This window comes from Podarcis muralis, chromosome 13 (assembly GCF_964188315.1).
Source record: "Podarcis muralis chromosome 13, rPodMur119.hap1.1, whole genome shotgun sequence".
Taxonomy (NCBI): Eukaryota; Metazoa; Chordata; class Lepidosauria; order Squamata; family Lacertidae; genus Podarcis; species Podarcis muralis.
In genome coordinates, this window is record NC_135667.1 from 14799579 (window position 1) to 14820481 (window position 20903).

The 20903-nt window shown below is 47.0% G+C and overlaps 1 protein-coding gene across 1 annotated transcript; it reads right to left on the reverse strand.

Annotated features, from left to right (window-relative positions):
• Nucleotides 1–2253: 2253 nt before the first annotated feature.
• Nucleotides 2254–13952, reverse strand: LOC114582867 (zinc-binding protein A33-like). Its single transcript, XM_028704205.2, has 6 exons — nucleotides 12961–13952; nucleotides 10036–10131; nucleotides 8626–8862; nucleotides 6947–6969; nucleotides 6330–6454; nucleotides 2254–3517 (listed from the first exon to the last, which is right to left on the reverse strand). The coding sequence occupies exons 1-6, from the start codon at nucleotides 13435–13437 to the stop codon at nucleotides 2967–2969; spliced, it is 1509 nt and encodes a 502-aa protein (XP_028560038.2). The 5' UTR covers nucleotides 13438–13952; the 3' UTR covers nucleotides 2254–2966.
• Nucleotides 13953–20903: the final 6951 nt, after the last annotated feature.

Sequence of the window (20903 nt, forward strand, 5' to 3'; positions counted from 1 at the left end):
AAGGATCCCATGAATTGAATATGCTGCGGATCTTCCCCATGCAAGGAACACATTTTGCCACTGCTCAAAAGAAAGCCTGATACCTGCACCTTGGGAAACAAAACTGTTCACTAACCAGGCATCTAATCTGGAAAGAAAAGGCATCTAACATGTTTCTTTCCCATAAAAACTGACCTGTGGAAGACCTCTGATCATCCTATGCGACAGTCGGAGTTTTCAGGATGGGGAAAGCAGAGCTAATCTGTTTTTCTGTTTACAAAAATGAGCTGGTTGATACTTCTGGAAAGCTCACGGGGAGGACACGAAGACAGGAGCTCAGCTGCATTGTTTGTCCCCAGTACCTGATCTTCTCCAGAAGTAGACTGCATCTAAACGTGGAGATCATGTTTTGCAACCAAGACTAACAGCTGTGGATAAACCCAGCTTCTGTTAACTTGCCTAATATTTGAACTATCACATCTTGCTACACTGGAATTACCCCGAGGCAATTTTTAAAACTCAAAATGAAGTTCTGAAATCAAGTTTTGACTGATCAATCAATGCATACTTTACAGCCTTAGCGGGTGACTCAGTGGAGCATTTGCCAAGGCTGGCTGCAATGCCAAACCAATTTGTGGGAAAACACTAATCTCCAAATGAACTATAGAATGCAAGTTCTGCTGAAGGAAGCCATTTGGGCCTGTTGCTCTCCAGATGTTCTTGGATTACAAATTCCATCATCCCTGATGGCTGGCCATGCTAGCTGGGAGTACTGAGAACTGAAGTCCAGCAACATCCGCCCAGCAGCAGGTTGCCTCAAGCAAGATTTTTAAGCTGAACGTTATTGCACTCAGATACAGTGCATTTTACAGTTGGTTTCCTGTAAAATTCTGTGTGAATGACTATCGCACTATAGTGGGCGCTATATGTGTGTTGTTTCAGAATGCATCATAATTGTTCCAGAAATCTGGAAGGAGTAAAACGGCTCTTACGTCTTCCAAGCATCCAAGCAAGCAACACCCAAACTGATGCCTCCCAAGAGCAGATGTAAATAGAACAGATCAAGGAAGAACTGAGCCACAAAAGCCTTTAGAAAGGTGCACTGATGTCAAAACTTAAACAACAGCCTCCCTGTTCAGACACACAGACAACCTGCACTCACCTCTGAAAACATGACCCAACTCATCATCTGAGGAGAAGCCTCCAGGCTGATCCGACTGATAACTTTCTACCATCACATCTTCCTCCCCTGAGGCGTCATCAGTAGACCCACACTCCCCCTTTCCCAGAAGCATCCAGGTATAACAAGTCTCTTTGGGTGCAGTTTCTGCAGGGATCTGTCCCTCTAGCTCCCTTAGATGCTTGTCAGACAAAGCTGTGCTGTTGGCAATTGTCTGAGGACACCATTTCGCTTCGTCCTGTTTACAAGAAGAGAAAGGAATCTGAGCAGCCCAGAAAGGAGGGTCGCCTCTGTACCTCCGGAAGTTCTTGAACTCCATCTCCCATCAGCCTCAGCCAGCACAAGCCAACGGTCGGGGATTATGGGAGCTGTAGTTCAAACACCTGGATGGGCCGCAAGTTAGCCAATGCTGCTCCAGAGTTGCTGATATCTTTGGCAGAGAGTGAGCTAAGGAGACTAATCCTGGCTTTGCAGGTATCTGCTTTTGCACACACACACACAGGGCTCACTGCAATTAACAGGAAACATTTTATTCCAATGGCAAAACGTTTCAACTTCTTCCTGCCTCTGCTGCTCAAATAAAAAATGAAATGATGCTGTTGTCAAGATGGCAGTTTTGGAGATGTTCAGAAAGGTATCGTTCGCTGAAGCTACGGGATGCTGGTGCTGCCCTCTCCAGGCTGAGGTCACATGACTTTAATGTGTCCTGCATGTACATTTAGAACAGGCTTCCTCAACCTCGGCTCTCTAGATGTTTTGAGACTACAGTTCCCTTCATCCCTGACCACTGGTCCTGCTAGCTAGGGATCACGGGAGTTGTAGGCCAAAAACATCTGGAGGGCCAAGGTTGAGGAAGCCTGATTTAGAGGTTTCCCCCTCTTTGCTAAAGTAGGAGGATCAGTTGGTGTCTCTAAATCTGACAGTCCGTGATTCCCATTTCAGAACCGAAACGTTTAGCTTCTGGCTGCTCTACCTCTTCAGTCAAAATTGCAGATGTGTGGCTTCTAAAACATGTGCGTAGGTCAGCTGTTGTTTTACCTTGTCCAGAACTTCATCTTTTACTTTCAGGTCTCTTTTCTGCCCTCCCTCCCTCGTCCTATATCACTATCCTTATCTGTGCCAATATTTCCTTCAAGGCAGTGCCCCAGGTTCTGATACACCACAGAACAATGCAAGTTCCTACTATACCTTTATAATAATAATAATAATTTATTATTCATTTATTATTCATATGCTGCCCATCTGGCTGGGTTTCCCCAGCCACTCTGGGTGGCTCCCAACAGGATAATAATAATAATAATAATAATAATAATAATAATAGAGCAATAAAACATCAAACATTAAAAACTTCCCTAAACAGGGCTGCCTTCAGATGTCTTTTAAAAGTCAGATAGTTGCTTATTTCCTTGACATCTGATGGGAGGGCATTCCACTGGGCGGGCGCCACTACCGAGAAGGCCCTCTGCTTGGTTCCCTGTAACTTTGCTTCTCGAGTTAGGGAACCGCCAGAAGGCCCTCGGAGCTGGGCCTCAGTGTCCAGGCTGGATGATGGGGGTGGAGACGCTCCTTCAGGTATACTGGATCGAGGCTGTTTAGGGCTTTAAAGGTCAGCACCAACACTTTGAATTGTGCTCATTCTTTCCTTGGGAAGCTCAGAGCAACTTTGCATGGGGCGCCAGTAGTTTCCTAGCCAGGCACCACCTGGTCCAAGTCCACTCTAATCCAGCAACTCAGCATAAATTAAGACCGTTTGCAAATGAAACAGCATTCTGGTGGGGCTTGATGGGACTTCCAGGTACAGCCTTTGCTATGTCCGCGGGGACAGGAGGTGGAGGGCTTCGCCATTGAGCCCGTCCTTGTTGACTCCAGGGCTGAACATGGGGTAGAGGCGCTCGGAGAAGATGTCCGAAAAGGTGTAGATGTGGAGCATGGTGTCAGCATCATAGAAGGAGACCTGCCCTGCTTCATAGTCCAGGTAGACCCCGACTTTCTGGGGCTTGTCCTTGAGGGACAGCAGCTTGGGGGGAGACTCAAGGGCCTTGTATTCACTACCGTTCCTCAGCCAGATGGCCCAGAATCCATTGCTGGGCTTGACTTTCACTTTGGCTTCCTTCCTGTTGACGGACTCCTTGGCCACCCCAATGTCCCAGCTGGTTTTATTCCTCACCTCTACTTCCCAGTAATGGCGTCCTGAGGTAAATCCCTGAGAGCCCAGCACACACACGCACTTGCTGAACCTCTCGGGCCCATCAGGGACCTCGTCCTCAGGGTTGTCTTCCAGACGAACGCTATCAAGGTCCTTGGAAAGCACAAGGTTGGGGTGGTTGGTGGCAGGATCCAAGGTGATTTGACAGGGAGCTGTTGGGATACGACCGACGTAATGGTTACCGACACCTTACATTACATTCAGAAATGTTGGATGCAGGAGAGATCTACACTAAACAGACTGTCCATTTTTTACCTCAGAGGTGCCAAAAGGAGTTTCTGGGCCCAGCACACGGCATGTGCATCAGGCCCGCCACCCTTCTCGCAGGACATGTATCTGCGTACCCTTTGCTTCACATACAAATTCGTATTGTCTTTGGCAAGTAGGGTAGAGGGCCCAGTGATAAATCAGGGGCCACACACAACAAGACAGACAGAGGACTCAGCTACATCAGTCAAAATGTTATAAATGTGTTATAACACTGTGACACCGGATGGGACTGTAGAGCTAAAATCGCAACTCAGTGATATTCTCAATTGTGAGCCTTACAATGGTTTCTCGCAGAGCGTTTTCACAGCGTGTTTTTTAATATGTGTAGATCTAGCTACAATGTCAACAGGAGAAACTTTCCTGTAATTATAGTCCCAGCCTTTATAAGGCATAACCTGTTAAATTTCTGCCTGCCACATAGTGGTTAAAGCAGGCTTCCTCAACCTCGGCCCTCCAGATGTTTTGAGACTACAATTCCCTGACCACTGGACCCGCTATCTAGGGATCATGGGAGTTGTAGGCCAAAAACATCTGGAGGGCCGAGGTTGAGGAAGCCTGGGTTAAAGGCAATAATAATAATAATAATAATAATAATAATAATAATATGCTGCCCATCAGGCTGAGTTGCCCCAGACACTCCGGGTGGCTTCTGGCACATATAAAAACATTTAAAAATGTCAAACTTTTTAAAAAGGTTTAAAGGGCTGCCTTCAGATTTCTTCTAAAAGTTGTGTAGTTCTTTATTTCTTTATCTCCTCAGATAAAGCCTTGCTCTTCTCTAATGTCCACCCTAAACCACACAAAGAACTCAGGTTTCACGAGTTGCAACCCAGTTGTGTTAACTGGAGATCTTTCGTCAGCTGGCACTCAGTACAAGGGCAGGCATGGCACTTCATAGAATCATAAAACTGTGAAATTGGAAGGGACCCCAAGGATCATCTAGTCCAGCCCCCTGCAATGCAGGAATCTTTTGGGGCTCAAACCCACGATCCTGAAATTAAGGGTCTCATGCTCCCAGCTCAGCTTTCCCAGTTTGCTTCAGATGGGGCATTGGTCAAAAGAGATGCAAGATTCCACACACACACACTTTTGGATAGATGGCGGCTAACAGATTGAGGTTGAATCCTTACAAGACAGAAGTACTGTTCCTGGGGGACAGGGGGTGGGTGGCTGTGGAGGACTCCCTGGTCCTGAACGGGGTAACTGAAGCCCACTGAAGGACCAGGTGTGCAGCCTGGAAGTCATTTTGGACTCACAGCTGTCCATGGAGGCACAGGTTGATTCTGTGTCCGGGGCAGCTGTCTACCAGCTCTATCTAGAATACAGGCTGACACCCTACCTACCCACAGACTGTCTCGCCAGAGTGGTGCATGCTCTAGTTATCTCCTGCTTAGACTACTGCAATGCACTCTACGTGGGGCTACCTTTGAAGGTGACCCAGAAACTACAACTAATCCAGAATGTGGCAGCCAGACTGGTGACTGGGAGTGGCCGCCAAGACCACATAACACCGGTCTTGAAAGACCTACATTGGTTCCCAGCACATTTCCAAGCACAATTCAGAGTGTTGGTGGTGATCTTTAAAGCCCTAAACGGCCTCGGCCCAGTATACCTGAAGGAGCATCTCCAACCCCATCATTCAGCCTGGACACAGAGGTCCTGCACTGAGTGCCTTCTGGCGGTTCCCTCACTGAGAGAACCGAAGTTACAGGGAACCAGGCAGAGGGCCTTCTCGGTGGTGGCACCCGCCCTGTGGAATGCCCTCCCATCAGATGTTAATGAAATAAACAACTATCTGACTTTTAGAAGACACCTGAAGGTAGCCCTGTTTAGGGAAGTTTTTAATATTTGGTGAATTATTGTATTTTAATCTTTTGTTGGGAGCCTCCAAGAGTGGCTGGGGAAACCAGATGGGCGGGGTATAAATAATAAATTGTTGTTGTTGTTTGTCCTCACAACCTTGTGAGGTAGGTTATGCTCAGAAACAGAGCCTGGCTGAAGTCTGCTTAGTGTGTTTCGGGGCCAAATATAAATTTGAAGCTGGGCATCCCTGGTCCCAATCCTATACCAAACCCAACCTTTCCCAGCTGGTGCTCTCCGGACAGTGTTGATCTACATCTCCCATCATCCCTGACCTTTGACCATTCTACCAGGGGTTGATGGGACTTGTAGTCAAAAAAGTCTAGGGGCACCAGCTTGGGGAGGGGCTGCTCTAGTTACTATGCCACACTGGCTCCTCAGCATGAAACAACATTTGAACTAAGACACTGAGGTCCAGCGCCGAGGGCCTTCTGGCAGTTCCCTCACTGCAAGAAGGAGGTTACAGGGAACCAGGCAGAGGGCCTTCTCGGTAGGGGTGCCCTGTGGAATACCCTCCCAATAGATGTCAAGGCAATAAGCAACTTACTTCTAAAAGACATCTGAAGGCAGCCCTGTTTAAGGGAGTTTTTAATGTTGAATGCTGTATTGTGTTTTTAATATTTGGTTGGGAGCCGCCCAGAGTGGCTGGGGAAACCCAGCCAGATGGGTGGGGTATAAATAAATATATTATTATTATTATTATTATTATTATTATTATTATTATTATTAAAGCAGAGCAGCTCTGGCCTCAAGTGGCAGATTTTGCCACAGCATCACAGAAACAGTTTATCCCAAGCTGTTGTGGCAATAAAGCCTCATCGCTCCAATACTTACAAGGTCTCAGAGCTGGCAGCATCTCCTTCCACACCATGTACTGAACAGGGCCCTTAAACTGGCCCAGGCTGAACTCACGGGCGACCACAGGCAGTGCGGATCCTTTGTCATCACTAGGACAATATCTGCAAGAACAGGAAAAAGATCGTATAAAGTAGAATCCATGATTATGAGTGTCACAAGCTGCTCTTTATCTCCACCCAGTGGCCATATCTGAAAGTGTTGCTCTTTGCACTAATGCTCATTTAGCTCCTAAATAAGAGTCATACTACATTATTCAAACACGGGAGTAGTTGCTAGTGCGGATTAATCAATGCAAAAGGCACTGGTGTTATATTCCTGATCTAGCAGGGAATGAGCTCTAGTTGTGGATCACAGATCATGAGTAGAAAACAAACAGCAGACAGAGAAAGCGAGAAGCAGAGGTTTTTTTTAAATCGTTTTTAAAAGTGATGGGGAGAGGCAGAAGATCCAGGAGCCACAAAAGACCCTGGCCCACCCTCTAACAATATTGCTGGCACAGCTCCAGTTGCATCCCCAGATGAAGTCAAGTAAATGCATGTTTGCTGAGAGGGTTAAGAACAAAAGCAGGAGGTTCAGTCATACGGTCTACTCACTTTTCTGTGAAGGCTTTGATGTCCTGCAAAAAAGAAAAGGGAGATCTTAGAGATGTTCTGACCATTTAGAATATAGTGTTGTGGATACCACAGAAGCTGCTTGAAACAGGACATCTTAAATTATTTTTCATCACCCTTATGGGTTTCCTACCTTTCTCCCACAGAAGCCCCGAGTGTCATGCAGCCATCACAAATGACAATCGCGATAACACCCATAGCTAAAATAGTAGCTAAAACCTATATCAAAACTCAAAAGTGGCACCGTAAATACGGTAATACTTAAGCTAATGGACTCCTCACTGCGTCTATGTACCAAAGGTTTGAATGAATGACTAAATGCATCTTCAAGTGACGCTTAACAGTTGTTAACGACGAGGACAGCCAACTTTCCCCCGGGCTGGGAGTTCCATGAGCGGGACAGCCACCACCAAGCAGGCCCTGCCTCATGACACCATCCCACGGGCCATACCTCTCGACAGGACCATGGGCTGGGCCCCCCATGACGGTCACAGAGGTGTATAAATTTAATAACTAATAATAATTAATCCCACCCTCTCTAAAAGGGTTTGCAGTTCTTCCAAATTTCGCATCACTGGCAGCATAGTCACCATCTCTGGGCAATTATGGGTGCTGAGGCACACACAAAATTTTTACTGTGAGTGCCTGGCTGGGCAACTAATAATAATAATTATTTATTTATTTATTTATACCCTGCCCATCTGGCTGGGTTTCCCCAGCCACTCTGGGCAGCTCCCAATAGAATATTAATAATAATAACAAAAAAGCAATACATTAAAAAACTTCAAACATTAAAAGGTTCCCTAAACAGGGCTGCCTTCAGATGTCTTCTAAAAGTCAAATAGTTGTTTAATCCCTTGACATCTGATGGGAGTGCTTTCCACAGGGCGGGCGCCACTACCCAGAAGGTGCTGTGGCGGGGCACTCAGTCGGGCCCTTCCGCGGTGACAGGGGGCTCCATCAGGCCCTTCTGCTTCGGCAGCAACATATGACATCATGCACGCGTGTGACATCAAACACACGTGCCAGTGTTTGGTGGGTGGAACTCGGCGCACCTGATGGGCAGATTTCATGGGCTCCACTTTCCACCTCTTAATCCGCGTCCTTTGCAGGTGGCAGTCCCCCTACGACCCCTTTCTACACAGGTACAGATTTGTCACACCTTCTGCTTGATCATAATAAGCAAAGAGACACAAGCATATTTCGTTTACATGATTTGTGCAGCATCTCGAGTACCTCTGGGAGACCATAAAAAGGTAAAGGGACCCCTGACCGTTAGGTCCAGTCGTGGCCGACTCTGGGGTTGCTGCGCTCATCTTGCTTTATTGGCCGAGGGAGCCGGCGTACAGCTTCCAGGTCATGTGGCCAGCATGGCGAACCACAGCAGCGCACAGAAACGCCATTTACCTTCCTGCCGGAGCGGTACCTATTTATCTACTTGCACTTTGACGTGCTTTCGAACTGCTAGGTTGGCAGGAGCAGGGACCGAGCAACGGGAGCTCACCCCGTCGCGGGGATTCGAACCGCCGACCTTCTGATCGGCAAGTCCTAGGCTCTGTGGTTTAACCCACAGCGCCACCTGCATCCCTTCTGGGAGACCATACCTGCCTACAATCCAGAAATGATGCCCTCCCCATAGATTTGTTCAGAGACGCACTGACCTTAAGGAAAGCTTCCGGGTCCAGCTGCTCCTCCAGCCGTGCCTGGATCTTGGCCACTTGTTCCTTAGCCACGCGGACTTGCTCCTGCCCGTTGCGCTGGTTCCTTTCCAGCTCGCTGAGGAGGAGCTCTTCCTCGCGCCGGATCTCCCTCCTCATCGCTGCCTCCTTCTCCTGGAGCCACTGGTGGAGCTCGGTGAACTGGGCCGAGAGGTGCTGCTCCAGGCGGAGGCGCTGGGCCTTGAGAAGGAACAGCAATGATGGGGATGTGTGAGTGATGGACACCAGCTCTGATCTGGCAGCCCCAGTGTGCTTAGAGAAAAGGGACTGTTTGTGGAAGGAAGCCAACAGCCCAGTGTTACCCTCCCAGACCGAACTGGCTGTTTTTTCCTTCATTTAGACGTAGCAGCAACATTACATGCATTTTTTAATGATGATGATGATGATGATTATTAATTATTATTATTTATTACTTATACTGAGATCCAGTGCCGAGGGCCTTCTGGCAGTTCCCTCATTGCAAGAAGTGAGGTTACAGGGAACCATAAAGAGGGCCTTCTCAGTAGTGGCGCCCACCCTGTGGAACGCCCTCCCTTCAGATGTGAAGGAAATAAGCAGCTATCTTTAAAAGACATCTGAAGGCAGCCCTGTTTAGGGAAGTTTTTAATATTTAATGCTGTATTGTTTTTAACACTCGATTGGAAGCCGCCTAGAGTGGCTGGGGAAACTCAGCCAGATGGGCGGGGTATAAATAATAAATTATTATTATTATTATTATTATTATTATTATTATTATTATTAATTCCCCACACTCATCTGGCCAGGCCTCCCCAGCCACTCTGGGCGGCTCCCAACAGAATTTCAAAAACACAATAAAACATCAGTTATTAAAAACTTCCCAATACAGGGCTGCCTTCAGGTGTCTTCTAAAAGTCAGATAGTCGTTTATTTCCTTGACATCTGATGGGAGGGCATTCCACAGGGTGGGTGCCACTACCAAGAAGGCCCTCTGCCTGATTCCCTGTAACTTCGCTTCTTGCAGTGAGGGAACCACCAGAAGGCCTTCGGAGCTGGACCTCAGCGTCCGGGCTGAATGATGGGGGTGGAGATGCTCCTTCAGAAGAATATTTTATTCTTTTTTTCCATATAGAAAATTGTTACTCAACAATTATATTCCAATTCAACAAAACTAGTGACCTGTTTATTTCCCAAATTGCATGTGATTGCACTTTAAGGTTCCGACTTATCGAATGTCATCCTCTCGGACATGTTTCTTATTAGATTCTGCTGTTTTCTTACACTTCAAACCAAGCATTAAATGCACATTAAAAAGCAAAAGTGTGTGTGCTGAAAGTAACATGCAGCTTGGCTCCATGAAACAAGGGCGGAAGCATCAAAGAGGCTTGGACTCACAGAGATTTCCGGAAATTTCTGGGCACTCTGCTCTTGCAGCGATTTCGCCGCTTGGGCTCTGGATTCCAGCACCGCCTGAGCAGCTGTTAGGACCTCCTGCATGGAAGCAGACATGGCAAAGAATGAACACAAAAGGGTAATGAGAATACATTGGCAACTGCTGCTCGTGTGGGGTTGCCACTAGCCACGGCGATCAATAATAATAATAATAATAATGGCCTGGTTAGGGGCTTTTGTTTTATTTTTTGCTTGCTTGGAATTGAGGGAAAGTTTCTGGAAAACCAAAAAGCAACATTAGAGCAACAACTTTACCAGCCATTAGAGGAGACATAAACTTTATGCTGGGCTCCGCCTCTCAAAGAGACACACCCAGTTTGTTGCTATTAATAGGGCATGACTTTCTACCTGGCGATATTTCAAAAAGTGAAAGAGGTCTTTGTTTGTTTTGCTTTTGGCCAATATTTTGAGCTTTAATTTTAATGCAATTCATCAAAATCTACACGGCTGACAAGGGCTGCCATACGTCCTGATTTTCCCAGACAATTCAGCGATTTCCACCTGGATGCTGCTGACGAAGTCTTTGTCCGCGAGATTCCGGACGTACAGCAACACCAAATTAGAAGTGGTTCCAGCAACATGAACGACACCCTCTTCAAAATAAATGCCCTGCAATCCTTTCTTTTCCCACATCCCTTTCCAAATTTGGCATGTTCCTTTTCACCAGACGCTGCCATTTTTTGAGTGAAGCCTGTATTTATTTATTAAACTGCATGTTTAACGAAGCCATCAACCTGAGTTACAACTGCCCAGCACGTAGCGATGTCTCGCCTGATTTTCATAGCTCTACAAGTGATCAACGCTTGCAACAGCTTGAGCAAGAAGGCAATGCACACCGCAGAGGTGCCAGTTAATGCAAACCAGCTCACCAACAAAGAAAGTCAGGGAGTACTACAATATATCCAAAACAATGGGAGAAATTGGAAGGATCTCAAAAGAGAAGATAGACAGGGACTGGAAGGTGTTTAAAGGATACTTGCAAAACCATATTGAAAAATCAGAACTCCTATTAGAATAAGCAAGTTCCGTTTTAAATACTGGAATACCAAATAAGATGGATAACAATGTGTAATAGAAAAAGAAGCATGAAATTAGGTTAAAGGTGTGTGAAAGAAAGTAATAGAAGTGGAAAGAAATTGCAATTGAGTAGATTGGAAGTCTAACACAAAGGTGGGGTGAGGAGTGGGATTGAGTGATCTGTGGGATTGAGTGTAGGTATGTTTGAACATTTTTAAGAATTGTATGAAATGTATGTTTGTATACTCACAATATGTGTGTATTAATGCTGAATCATTTTAACAATAAAAACAAGAAGAAGAAGAAGAAGAAGAAGAAGAAGAAGAAGAAGAAGAAGAAGAAGAAGAAAGTCAGGGAAGCAGTCCAAAGAGTGGCAAGGTACCTGAGAGGCCCTGCAGACCTGAAACTAAAGGGATCCACTGGGTGAAACGCAGCTGGCTCTAGGGCATCGCAGCTAGGGGAGATGTTTGGAAACATACAGCTAAAGCAGCTTTGAGATGATCATGTGCAACTCTGAATCACATCTAGGAAAGACTGTTTGCCTAGAGTTGCGAAACTGAGCTCAAGGCTCAAGTAACAGGCATCCTTTTTTTCTCTCAAAAATGAGTAATGGTCAGGTGATGTGTGAGCCATTCTTCCACTCTGAGACCCACAGGTATCATAGGTATCACAGAATAAATTGCACATTCAGATTAATCATACGGAACAGCCCCACGGAGATTGCAACACATCAGACTAAAAGGTAAGGAACTCATTGCTTAAAAGCTTCGTGAAGCTTATTCTTCTTTCTTTCTTTTAAACTCACTGTTTCTACAAGCAGGGGCCAGCTATGTAACATCTGGAGAATGTGCTTTGTTGAGCTGCAAAAATTAAGCTATAACATCTGGCGAAGCATAATTCTGGTTGCATTGACTGACGCCGAAAACTGGACGGGCCTAAGCAGTACAAGTAGCGAAGTGGCATGGCACCCCCTAGTGGCACAACAGGCTACTGCAGGCAGCAACAAAAGGTGGTTGTGCAACAGGGTAGAAGTTTGGGGCAGAAATCCCAGGTCCCGCTCAGTGGAATAAACAGAAGCACCACAGCCACCCAGTTCAGCCCTGCTGTCTTGCCATTTTTTGGAAGCCAGTTAAGTAATAGGCATCATTGCCTAAAAGCAGAGGAGTGTCAGATCCAGCCCATCCCCCCCCCCCTTTAAACCCCAAGATCTCCCAAAGACCCACAGTTAAATAAAAGCCTAGGCTAGGGGTTTGGAGGGGATGCGGGTGGCACTGTGGGTTAAACCACAGAACCTAGGACTTGCCGATCAGAAGGTCAGAGGTTCGAATCCCCGCAACGGGGTGAGCTCCCGTTGCTCGGACCCTGCTCCTGCCCACCTAGCAGTTTGAAAGCACATCAAAGTGCAAGTAGATAAATAGGTACCGCTCTGGCGGGCAGGTAAACGGCGTTTCCGGGTCCTGCTCTGGTTCGCCAGAAGCGGCTTAGTCATGCTGGCCACATGACCCGGAAGCTGTACGCTGGCTCCCTCGGCCAATAAAGCGAGATGAGCGCCGCAACCCCAGAGTCGGCCATGACTGGACCTAATGGTCAGGGGTCCCTTTACCTTTACCTTAGGGGTTTGGAAGCTAGGGGGTAGTTTTCAGGCTCAGTAACTGAACCCAGTCCACAGTGCTTCCACATTTGAGTATTCAGAGGCAGCTGGAGGGCACTAGGATGGGGGAAGTCTGATCCGCCCTGGATGCTTTATCTGAGATTCCTGCATTGCAGGGGGTTGGACTAGATGACCCTGGGAACCCAACTCTAGGATTCTACGATCTAGCACTATAGGATGCTTCAGCGCCGCCTACCGACCTTGTAGCGCTCCACAGCCGCGTCCAAAGGGATGCACTGGTGCCCCCAGTGATCCGGCTGCAGCGCCCTCACCAGGCAGCCGTCGTCGGCGCAGAAGCGCAGCTCTCCCTGCACTTCGTCGTCCAGCAGCCCGTCGGGCTCGGCGTCTTCGTCGCTCGCCCGGGCGGACAGAGTCTCCAGGGTCTTCCGCGCCAGCTGGCCCAGGACGCGGTTGGCCGTGAATTTCCCCCCCGGGATCTCCCGGCGGCACTCCGGGCACGTGGGCAGAGGCACGTCCTCCCCGTCGCTGCTGCTGCTGCTACTGCTGCTGCTGCCGCCTCCGCCGCCTCCGCCGGGCACCTCTGCCCAGTAGCGGGCGATGCAAGGCTGGCAATAGTTGTGCCCGCATTCCAGCATCACGGGGTCCCGGAAGAGCTCCAGGCAGATGGAGCAGACCAGGTCCTCGGCAAAGTGCTCCACTCCCGTCGGGGCCGCCATGGGGATCTCAGGCCTTTCCTACACAGCCCTGGAAAATGTATTTATCTTTCTCTCTCCTTGCTTTCCTGTTTTAAAGTTATTTTCTTCTACTGTGTGCAGGACGCCGCCGCCACCCTCCTCCTCCTTTTCTTCTGACTTTTCTATTTTTCAATTCTCCCCTTTTTATCTATTTGCTCTTTACTGTATGCGCAGCACTGTTATTCCTTAAGAAAAAAAAAAGGCTAGAAATTAATTTTTTTCTACTTCCTTCCTTCCTTCCTTCCTTCCTTCCTTCCTTCCTTCCTTCCTTCCCTTTCTCTTTCTCTCTCGTCTTTTTTCTGTTCCACTCGGTTCCTTCGTCGGATTTCCCCTGATTCTCCTCGCTTCCACCCCGTCGTCTACTCTCGCCTCTCTCTTTCACAGAAGGTACGTGAATCAGTACAGCTTTCTGGGCGATTCTTAAAACGGTTTAAAGGTCTTCCACTCCGTCCGACGTCCTGATTTGCCGCCTCTGTCGATTCTTCGACCCCCGTCTTTAAAATCTCTCTCCTTTGGGTCAAGGAGCCGCCCCGCCACTCCTTCCTTGCGCCCGCCCCTTCGGTGCCAACATCCAGATGCATCACAGCCGCGCCAAGCGAGGGATTCCCCGCCCGCCCCGCCCCAGGAAACATCTGGAGGCCGGAGGGCATCAAACCGGTTCCAAGTGAGAGAGAAAGCCTCCGGAAGTCCTGAGAGAGGAGACTAGAATCATTGAGCTGGAAGGGACCACGAGGGCATCTATTCCAACCCCCTGTAACGCCAGAATCTTTTTGCCCAGCGTGGGGCTCGAACCCATGAACCTAAGATTAAGAGTCTCATGCTCTATAAACTGAGCTCTCTTGCTGAACAACCTCAAACTTGTTGGTACCCTCTGAGAGCAGGGCAGTGAACATGCTGCTTTCGGCTCTCTGTATACCTGAAGGAGCGTCTCCACCCCCATCGTCCAGCCCAGACACTGAGATCCAGCGCCGAGGGCCTTCTGGCGGTTCCCTCCCTGCGAGAACTAAAGCTACAGGGAACCAGGCAGAGGGCCTTTTTGGTAGTGGCGCCCTCCCTGTGGAATGCCCTCCCTGTGGAACGCCCTCCCGTCAGATGTCAAGGAAATAAACAACTGTCTGACTTTTAGAAGACACCTGAGGGCAGTCCTGTATTGGGAAGCTTTTTTAAAAAAATATTTTTATTAAGCAATTTCAACATAACAACAAACCATATAATCACATACATTTTTCCCCTCCCCCCCTTCCATCCCTCCCTCCCCCCCCCCCCAACCAGGGACTTCCCTCAGCTCCTCTCTCTGATTTCTCTGCACATATTATTCCCTGCATGTTATAAAATTATACTTATCCTTGCCTTATCTATCTATCATGTTATCAACCAATAAATTTGTGTATGTTTATTCAAAACCTGCCAAGGAGTCTAATTCATTTTGCTGTCTCTTTAAATAACTTGTTAAAAGTTCCCATTCTTCCTTAAAGTCACAGTGGTCCTTATCCCACAGTGGGTATGTCAATTTAGCCAACTGCATAGCTCATCAATTTATCTTGCCATTGTTCTTTCGTTGGGATTTCCTCATTCTTCTGTATTGGGAAGTTTTTAATGTTTGATGTTTTATTCTGTTTAATATTCTGTTGGGAGCTTCCGAGAGTGGGCGGGGTATAAATAATAAAGTATTTATTATTATTATTATTATTATTATTATTATTATTATTATTATTATTATCATCATCATCATCATCATCATCATCATCACCACCACCACCATCATCTGGGAAGAGGCAGGGTCATATGAGGAAGAGGAGACAGTGGGGAACGAAATAGGGAGTCTGGTGGGTTGGAGAGAAAACAGAAAGGTATTCCGTCTGTGCCTCTAGCACCAGGGCAGGTTGGGTCTCCAGGTGTTTTTGGACTACAAACTCCCATCCCTAGCTAGCAGGACCAGTGGTCAGGGGTGATGCACACATTCCCTTATAATGTACTAAGTAAATTTCCCAACTTGAATTTGTATCAGAGATTTAGTATTTTTATTATTATCAGCAGCCCGATTAACAATAGCCCAATACTGGAAACAACCTGCAGTTTTATAAGTGTATATAAAGAAGACGAATAAATGAGCAAAATAGGTTAATTTGGATATGCAGAAGATAATAAACAAATAAATTCAAGGAACCACAGAAAGAGGGGGAAGGAAATCAAGTTTTGAAATGTCAAAATGATTGTAAAATTAATGGAGTGTATAAAATTAGTGAAATGTATAAACTTGAAAAGTATAAATAATTTTTTTATTAAAAAAACAACCTACAGAAATCCCCATTGAAATCTGGGTAAATAATATTTGGACTATGGCTCTATCAAGATGCCTTACTTGCCACAGAAGGGTAATTTAAAGGCACTTCAAGAATAGACTCTTTTGGCAAGACTTGGCTTCCATTCTTTTCCTTTATAAACGAGACAGAAGATGCTTTTATTCCACCGACGACACAGGAATCTCTGCGGAGAGGATACTTGAATTGATAATGCATAAATAAACACCTTGCTTGTCTACTGCATATTAAACTTAATGTACCACCGGACAAGTTACTGTGGCTATATGTTGTTCTTGTATTTACACAAAAACCCATAAAAATTATTTGGAGGAGGAATAAAAGCATATTTGGACAACATTCCTCTTTGTTCAAGCTCTTTGTCACAGAAGTTTCGGGACAAAGTATGGTCATCTTTGGAGTCTGTGAGATTGAAGTCTGGAATGCTAGTTTTAGATACCAACTTCGCAGCAATTCTAGGCCTGACTGAATGTTTAGCTATATGCTCTCCATACCCTAGAGATCCAGAATTAGTGTTAAAAAAACACCCATTTTTTAATTATCTGGAAAGAACAGAGCAGTGGAGATAATGGGGTCAACCCTAATTCTAGGCAAGGGAAAAAAAGATACTCTGGCTTTAAATTTTCAAATGACTCATCATGCCTCACCCCAGAGTGGGAGGACTCTGTTATGAATGCCGCACGCTTCACATCTCTTTTATGGCTGAGGGTATATTGCTAATCCTCTCTGGCATTACAGATTTTGAAAGGTTCCATTCATCTAAAGACAAACATTAGTCATTCAGCCCCACAGGAAGTGGAGCAAAGGACTCTCTATCTCTGTGCGGTGCTGACTCAACCCATTCTCTCCCCCCATGACCCAGGACAGCAGAAAGAGAAGTCCAGTGTGTTACAGCAGATGGAAGAGTCGCCAAATGACTCCACTTCACCACCTCCTGCCCCATATTCCTCACTTCAGTTGTGCAATATCTGGCACTCCCCAGACTGCAGTTGGGTAACTGCTCGTGTGCTCCTTGGAAAAACATAACATTATCATCTGCAAGGTGGAGCCCTTGAAGGACAAATCAACCCACTCATGTGGACAAGCTGGAACGTGTGCAGAGGAGGGCGACCAAGACGATCAAGGGTCTGGAAGCCTAGCCTTAGTATGAGGAAAGGTTGAGGGAGCTGGGCCTGTTTAGCCTGGGAAAAAAGGAGAGTTGAGAGGAGATACAATAGCCATCTTCAAATATCTCAAGAACTGTCACATGGAAGATGGAGCAAGCTTGCTTTCTCCTGCTCTGGAGGCTAGGACTCGAACCAATGGCTTCAAGTTGCAAGAAGAAGAAGAAGAATTTGGATTTGATATCCCGCCTTATCACTACCCTAAGGAGTCTCAAAGCGGTTAACAATCTTCTTTCCCTTCCTCCCCCACAACAAACAGTCTGTGAGGTGAGTGAGGCTGAGAAACTTCAGCGAAGTGTGACTGGCCCAAGGTCACCCAGTAGCTGCATGTGGAGGAGCGGGGATGCGAACCCGGTTCACCAGATTATGAGTCCACCGCACTTAACCACTACACCACACTGAATAAACTTCAGGAAGAACTTTCTGTTGGTAAGAGCTGTTTGACAGTAGAACAGACTCCTATGAGACGTGGTGGACTTTTCTTCCTTGGAGGTTTTTGAACACCTGTCATGTATGATCTAGTTGAGATTCTTGTGGGGTGGAGACTTCATATTGCTTTTCGGATGAACCCACTAGTTTCTCTTGAAAGGATCTGGACAGCAAAAGCCTGGTGGGAACAGGAAGGCAAGACCCAAAATACCAGCAAAGGATTTAATCTCTGTTGATGGCTGGGTCATGAGTGTTAACTATAATTTTCACAGGGGTTCTGGCAGAACCAAGCAATCTGGTTCTCATTATTGCAAATAAATATATTTTCCCGCACCAGTAGAGTAATAAGAAAGTCCTGGCTAAATAAATCACTTGAAGTTACATTAAGCTACTAAGAACATGGATTTATCATTGTTCCTCTCCGCCCCCCGCCCCCCCCCCAAATAAATCCCAGTACATTTTTTCCCATTTGTTTCTCAAGAAAAGGTGAGAGTGCCCACAGCGATGGCTGGTGCCCATTGGGGCTGGTAGGCTGGAATGCAGGGATGCCAACTGTAGGTGCAGCCAAAGCCAATGAGAGGTGGAGCCACCCACTTTTCACCCCACACTCCTCCCTGTTGAGTTGGGGGGGGGCAGTGCCTCATATATCCTCAAGGACCAGCCATGTGGGGCTCATCTTGAGCTATGTCCAGTCTCTACCCCTCAATATCTGCCACCTGAGGCAGCCGCCGTCTCTCTACCTAATGTTAGGGCCTGCCCCAACTGCAGAGCATCAAAGCGGCAGTGCCCCACAACAGACTAGATGCATTTCAAGGAAGGACCAAGACTTGAAGGTGGTCAAGAAAACCAGTATCAGAGCCAAAAGGGTGGTGGCATGGAGAAAAATCCTGAGCCTCAAAAACAACGTCCTGCACCAAAGCTGTTTTTGCTTTATATTTGGGAAGAACAGGTTTACAGGTTCCTCTGCTTCTTGTCTTCCACACTCCAGATCTCTTTCCGCTGTGAAGAATTACCTCCTTTTCACAGCACCTGAGATGGAATGAGCACTCATACAAGCAGCATATTGCTGGCGTGTTAAGATGAGCCACACACTAGACAAAGCAGGTTTTTCCTGCCTGTTTTATCTTTCTGTCTACCCTGCCTCCTGGCACAGAGTTTGAACGCGAATCTGAACTGATGGATTCCTCGGAATTTGGCAAGAAGTTAACCGAAGGCTTCCTAGATCCATTTCCTGCCGTGTTAATCAAAGTATTGACATCACACTTATTGACTAACCTTCACCAGAAAGTGCCACAGCAGGTTACAATTTGGAATTAAAAATTAAGCACAGCTGAAAGAGATTGCCATCACAGGAATTGGGTGGGTCTTGAAAACACACATCTCAGATGCCAAAGAAATGCCTCTTCAGCACTGGCCAAAAGATGTGTAGGGGGAAAGCCAGATACACCTTTGTGGGGAAGGAATTCCACAGAAAATGTCCTCTCCTGGTCCAATCCCATCCCTCTGCTGATCTTAACACCTGGGAGGGTAAGGAAGGGACCGGTCTTTTAAGATATTTCAGGACTCCCATTTCAGAATCCGATTGCATTTCAAACATGCCATTTTCACTTGCGATCTTTTTGGCATTTAGGGCTGCACAACTGAGGGCTTATGCCTGGGTTTCTGAGAAGGCAGAATTTTGCTGTATTGGTGGGGGGAAAGCACAAGAGTTTAAAGATGTCAATCCCAATGGTGCTCAGGTGAGAAGACCTGGCATAAGCCACCAGCCGCTCTGCGCTTTCGTCATCCCCGTTTGCAGAATAGGAACATTTTAAAAGTCTGACTTCAGGCCTATAAACTTTGCACCATTTCCGCCATATGCATCCCTCCCAAAGGGGCTTGTCCACACAGGTCTCCAGTTTCAGTAAAACAGCAGCTGTCACATTTAGGCCTCATTGAGCTCAGGTGAGATTTTTACCAGCTCCACCTGGGCTGGTGAGGCATCTCCCTGCTGATATGCAAAAATTTCCACCCACCTATAATCTACGCAGCTGGTAGATTGATGTGAACTGTTTTGATCCTCCCCTGTTGCTAGGTTCCTACACTGCAGTAACCAACCACAGCCAGTGCTGGCGTCTGAATCAAAATATAGGTCGATCGTTGCCATGCCAGGCTGAAGGCAGTCCGTGCCTGTAAAAGGAGCACCAGGGAAGACTTCAATAGCCATGTTGTCTTGTCACAGAGACTATAGGCTAGAACAGAGGGGGGTGGTCGTGGCCCTCCAGATACTGATGGACTACAATTCCCATCATTCCTGATCACAGGCTATGTTGGCTGATGCTCATGGGAGCTGGAGTCCAGTAACAGCTGGAAGGTCACAGGTTCCACATCCCTGGGCTTGATTGGGAATGTTTACTAAGGAGCCAAGAATTTAGTCAGTGCATGGATTTCTGCTTGTGGATTAGATGAACCTTTGGGTCCCCCCTTCCAGCTCTAGGATCCTATAATAGGATTTTTCCACCACTCCCTTCCCTCGCAAGTCCCCTAAATCTAGCGTGGGGATTTCTTCAACCCCCCGCTGAGCAGATCTGGGTACAGAAAAATTGTGCAAGCAGGAATCCTTGCGTAGATGGGATGCTTACGTAGAGCTGCATTGAATACGAGCCTAAATGCTCAGTTTAGGCAACAGGGGGAATTATGGTGCAAAACATGCAAGCCCACATGGGGGGGGGGGCAGGATGCCTCTGAAAACCAGTTGCTGGGAATCAGAACAGGGGAGAGCTGGTGTTGCGCTCGGGTCCTGTTTTGGGGCTTCCCACAACCATCTGGCTGGCCCCTGTGAGAACAGGCATCAGCTGGATAGCACCATTGGTCATGGTGTCCAAACTTTTTCCAAAGAGGGCCAGATTTGATGAAGTAAAGGGCCATGGGGGCCGACCAAAGTTGTTGGTTTTTTTAAATGTATTTTTATCAAAGATTTTCTTAGTTTACAAAAGTATGTGCAATGTCTCTCTCTTTTTTCTCCAAGTAACATTTTTTACAGATCAGTTTCCTTTGTTGAGACATTAGGAAGAAGGGGGAAAGGGGGGGGGAGATGGGGGTGGGGTCGGGTGGCGATGTTTCTATTTTACTTAATATATGTGGGATTATGTGTCAGCGTCGCTTATGCAGGTTCTGTGCTATTCACTTGCGTTCCTTTGGTTGTGAGAGAGATTGGCCTAGGGCAGGGGTCTGCAACCCGCGGCTCCGGAGCCGCATGTGGCTCTTTTACACCTTTGCCGCAGCTCCGGGGTGGATACTAGCGAGGGGAGGAGGCGCATTGTGCGCCCCGACACTCCCCACTGTGGCGGGCGCTGTACTATCTGTGACGTTGCATGGGGGCGGTGCGTGCGTTACGATCCTGTATATATAGCATTAAGGTAAGAAACAATATATGCAGTGTTATATTTGTTTTAAATGTTGCAATGGTTTTGCGGCTCCCAGGTTTTTTTTCTTCGGAAACGGGTCCAAGTGGCTCTTTTTGTCTTAAAGGTTGCAGACCCCTGGCCTAGGGTGT